This window comes from Castanea sativa, chromosome 5 (genome assembly GCF_040712315.1).
Source record: "Castanea sativa cultivar Marrone di Chiusa Pesio chromosome 5, ASM4071231v1".
NCBI lineage: Eukaryota > Viridiplantae > Streptophyta > Magnoliopsida > Fagales > Fagaceae > Castanea > Castanea sativa.
Window position 1 is genome coordinate 5,503,263 of NC_134017.1, and position 4,960 is coordinate 5,508,222.

The 4,960-nt window shown below is 36.0% G+C and overlaps 1 protein-coding gene across 1 annotated transcript; it reads left to right on the plus strand.

Annotated features, from left to right (window-relative positions):
• The first annotated feature begins 715 nt into the window (after window positions 1–715).
• Window positions 716–2,383, plus strand: LOC142636929 (transcription factor MYB1-like). Its single transcript, XM_075811221.1, has 3 exons — window positions 716–977; window positions 1,123–1,252; window positions 1,468–2,383. The coding sequence occupies exons 1-3, from the start codon at window positions 845–847 to the stop codon at window positions 2,099–2,101; spliced, it is 897 nt and encodes a 298-aa protein (XP_075667336.1). The 5' UTR covers window positions 716–844; the 3' UTR covers window positions 2,102–2,383.
• The last annotated feature ends 2,577 nt before the right edge of the window (window positions 2,384–4,960 follow it).

The window sequence follows — 4,960 nt, forward strand, 5'->3', positions numbered from 1 at the left end:
CTCACTTCGTCATTATTATCTAGTGTAGAACTTTACTAACTACACCATGCACACACGAACATCTTCTCTAAAAATAAAACTTTCAATTTGAATTATTAGCCTGATGGACAAATAAGTTATCTTGGTAATATTTTTTGTTAAAGCATAATGGATTTAATCACACAATAATAATGACGTTTCAAAAATATTGATGATGTGAAAGAAACCATTTGCACATTACATGTTTAATCCATTAGATTTTAACAAAATGCTTGATTTGTCACAAGAAAAATTCTAGTCTCACACCAAAAGGTACAACATGTACCCAATATCACCCTTCCACCAACCACAACTCGCCACATGGGCAAGTTGTGGCTAATGTTGTGTCTTTCAGTGTGGCACAAGAATTACTCTTGTCACAAACATATTGTTGGTGATTAAATGCTCAAATTAAAAGTAAAAAACCCAAATTCAAAAGTCAAAATTTAATTAATGGCTGTATTTATAATAGTAATACAAGGGATACTATTAAATTTACTATATAAATCTTATAAACTTTTGTTTTTTTTTTGAGAATGTATAAATCTTAATGTGTTACCAATATAATTTATTATCCAGTAAGTGCACAAGAGGAAATTTAAAATCACCCCACAACTTATGGGTGAAAAATAAAATTTACTCTTTGTTAAAAATATAAAGATGAGATAATGTAATGATAACACTTGATGTTCTACTCACAATATAAATAGGAATAACTACAATACCCCAACTCCAAGCATAGAGAGTCCCTCACTCTCTGTCTCCAAGAGTAAAGTACTGGAGAGAGACAGAGGTGGAAATTCTTGGAGAGTGCCTCAATTTTTAGATGGGAAGGAGTCCTTGCTGTTCCAAGGAGGGCTTGAATAGGGGAGCATGGACAGTTATGGAAGACAAAATACTCACAGAATATATCAAACTTCATGGTGAAGGAAAATGGAGGAACCTTCCCAAGAGAGCAGGTTAGATACAGAAACATAGCTGAGTAACTGAGAAAATAGATAAGAGATCCCTTTTTTTTCCCCCCCATTTATGTATTATTTCTTTAATATAATGGTTGTAATTGTTCAAGTCATTGAAAAAACAAGATTTTGATGCTTTATGCAGGGCTTAAGAGATGTGGGAAAAGTTGCAGGCTAAGATGGTTAAATTATCTTAGACCTGATATTAAGAGGGGCAACATAACCCGTGATGAAGAAGAGCTCATAATTAGGCTGCACAAACTCTTGGGGAACAGGTATATATTTTCTGCCATATATATATATATATATATATATATATATACACTTATAACCTGTACTAATCAATTAGGTACATGTCAATACAAATTTGGCAAAACCAAAGCATTAACGAGTTCACATCAATCTGATTAATGGAAAAAAGAAGAGGAAAACACAGTGTTTTACACTCAGCTGCATACTGATAGCTAGGAATGTGTGCGATTGATTGCAGATGGTCTTTGATAGCTGGTCGGCTTCCAGGCCGAACAGACAATGAAATCAAGAACTATTGGAACACCAACATTGGAAAGAAAGTTCAAGATCACCTAAACCACACTTCTAAAAGATCAAATCAAGTACACACACAAGAAAAGCAAAACCACAGCGTGGAAAGGTCAGCTGGGGGTCCAGCTGAAGCAAAAATTGGCTCATCATGTGTGGTCCGAACCAAGGCAACAAAGTGTACAAAGGCTGTCAATGTCATCACCTCCGAGCAGCCAATTCAACTAGACCAACATAACCAAATTATTGAGACTAAGCCAGAGGTTGCTGTTCAATCCTCCATGGTTCATCATCATGACCCGGTTGATTTTTCACAATTCATGTTGGGAGAAAACAATCCATCCAACTTCATGATGGATTTTGAGATGGAAGGAAATTTCATATCGGATTTTCTCGACATGGATTTCTCACAGTTACCTTGTTTTGAAGATGGGGGTGATAGTAGCTCTAATACATGTGACAAAGGCCACTCATCTCCAATTTCTGATCACACACACTTGGTTTCTGGTGATACGCTGCATGGCTCAAATTTTCAATCAATGGGTCCTTTAATTGAGTCTGAATTGGATTGGCTTTGTGATTGAGAAAACTGTAGTTGTATAACCTCTCTCTCAAAATTAGGAAAGAAAACTGTCCTTGGTCTAGAGCTTAGCTAGCTATAGTAGTACCATGCACATAACCCTTGCTACTAAATAAGACTAAATAAGCCTACAAAATAATTCTTCTAATTAGTTGTGTAGATTACGTGAATATGGTTGCCTTGTGAGTTCTTTTGTCTGAAAAATTCTCTGGTGTTTGATACTCAATTGTTCGGGAATTCTTCAAGGAATAATATTATTCACTTTTGGCTTGGTCCTGTAGTAAAATAACATGGGAAATATAAATTAAGATGGCCTGGTGGGTCTTTAAGATATCCCATGGGTGGATCATGATGACAAGATAAAAAAGTTGATGTTAAAAGACCTGGACCAATTCCATCAGCATTCTTTCTGCGTGAGATGTTGATTAGCACTTCCATTTTTATTTTTAAAAAAGAAAGACCATTATTGTACAAGACACATTTTTAATCACTTAATTATTCCCGAATCTTATGGAAAATGATTCTGAAGCTACAATCCTAGCTAGGAGTTCTAGATTATTCAGTACTAAAATTTAAGATAAATAAAGATATAAAGAATGTTCATAAAAAAAAAAAAAAAGATATAAAGAATTTTCTGAAGAATGGGCTTGACAAAGTCCAAAGTGTTACTGAGAATTCAAAAACCTTCAATTTTACTTATAATTTTTAGCAAGCAATAGGTGAAAAGCCCCCGTACTTGAGAGGTATTCTTTTTTCTTTTTTCTTTTTTTTTTTTTTAAAAAAAAAGGAGAATTATGGTTCAAATTAGGGGTGTCCAGCAAGATTCGAACTCGACCCAACCGACCAGACCCGACCAGAATGGACCCACCTGCGACCGATCCATGAGCTCGGGTGGTCGGCAGCGGGTTACAAAACCCAGAAACCGAGTCCGGCGGGTCGGATGGCGGGCTCTCTCCTCTAAAACCCGCCTCAACTGACCCGACTAAAGCCTTACCAAAATCCTGCGAAAAAAGAATTTTCCAGTGATTTTTTTGTCAGAATACCTTAGATTTTTATGAGATTTGGGTCGGATTTGGGGAGATATCACCGAATCTAGCGAGATCTCAGCCAAATCTAGTAGAAATCTCACCGGATCTAGCGAGATCTCACCAAATCTGGTGAGATCTCCGCCGGATCTAGCGTGTTTTGGCCTGAAATCAACTATTTGGCAGGACTTTCCACCGTTGACTATTTCGACCGAACCGACCGTGTTTCCAGCGCAAAAGCAACCACTCAGATCCGACTCCCTTGCCGATCGGCGGTGGGTCAAATCATTCTCCACTCGATTCAATCGGGTCGGTCTTAGGTTGGGCACAAACTCGACCCGGACCGACCCTTGGACACCCCTAGTTCAAATCTCTCCATTTTTATTATTCTAATTATTGAATTATATATTAAAAAATGGTAATGTTACCTCCATAATATTTTACACAAGTTTACAATAAATCATAGATGACAAGTAGCTATTAGTGACTTAAAAACTGAAGTCAGTGGTAGATTCTAATTAAAACAATTAATAACTTATCATCTATAATTTATTGTGAAATTATTGTAGACATATATTACTACTTTCAAAAAACAAAAACAAAAAAAACAAAAATTATACTCACCATCCTATCAAATTAATGAAAAAAAACACGGTTGGTTTGATGATTTCATTTCCTTTTTCCTTATGTTTTAGTAATTGTTCTTTTTTTCCTTGAAATTAGGTCTTGTAAGTATTATAGTCAAACTTTCTACCAAACTTTGGATACATGTAATTTAGACAGAATATGCGTACACATAAGGTCTGTTTGAATACAGCTTATTTTGCTGAAACTGAAAACTTATTACTGAAAGTACTGTAAATAAAGGTAAAAGTTAGTTGAAATAGTATAGTGGAGCTCATGAATAATACTAAAAAGTGCAGTGGAGCTCATGAATAGTAGCAAAAATAAACTGAATAGTGAAATAATTTTCATTTTTCATTGGTATCCAAACGGAGGCATATTTTATATCTACATGTGCAAAAAATGTAAGGCGAAACTACACTATTGGTCCCTGAAATTTACCCTATATGCGCAATTGGTCCCTTAAGTTTGAAGCGAGCATAATTAGTCTCTTAAGTTTTAAAACTGAGTTGTATTGGTCCTTTTACTAACTGCTGTTAACGGTGTTACTTACGTGGTTAACGGAATAATGACTTGATATTTTTTTAATGATGTGACATGTTTTTAATTAAAAATTAAAAAAAAAATAGTTTCCACGTGAGATGATTTTGAAAAATCATATTGAGCATAAGGGAACAGTAAGCAGTAAAAGGGATAACCCGAAAGAGAAGGTTTCACTTTCGGGCTTTCCATTTTTGGGGTGGAGCCGTGACTTGTGAGAATTGTCAGCGTGCGACTAAAGATGGGTTTTGGTCTCCGGATATTGGTCTCAATCCTAGTTATCTTCCTTCTCCTCCAAACTCTCAACGCCACATCTTCATCAAGCGGTCGAAAGCCATTAGCTCGGAACAATAAGCGTCAGATCCCACCCAACCGCATCCACTTTGTGTCGGAGTCTCAGTGCTCGCACAACCCGCAGTGCCAATGGTGCAAAAGCCAATCTCTCGACGACACCTGTTTCCCTAGATCCGAGGCTTGGCGCTTGCCCCTTCAGGTCTTCTCTTGTGACCAATGATATTTCAAAATCCCAATTCAATGGATTTTTTAAAAGGAAGCTTTTAAAAAAGAATAGGGTTATCTCTTTTACTGCTTACTGTTCTCTTATGTTTCAATATGATTTTTCAAAATCATCTAACGTGGAAACTATTTTTTTTTAATTTTTAATTAAAAACATG

What these genes read in the sequence shown, in the direction of transcription:
- LOC142636929 (XM_075811221.1), top strand. Translation starts at nt 845, where the DNA reads ATGGGAAGGAGTCCTTGCTGTTCCAAGGAGGGCTTGAATAGGGGAGCA. An exon ending in GAACCTTCCCAAGAGAGCAG is followed by an intron (nt 978 to 1,122) that starts GTTAGATACAGA and finishes TGCTTTATGCAG; the next exon opens with GGCTTAAGAGATGTGGGAAA. An exon ending in CACAAACTCTTGGGGAACAG is followed by an intron (nt 1,253 to 1,467) that starts GTATATATTTTC and finishes GATTGATTGCAG; the next exon opens with ATGGTCTTTGATAGCTGGTC.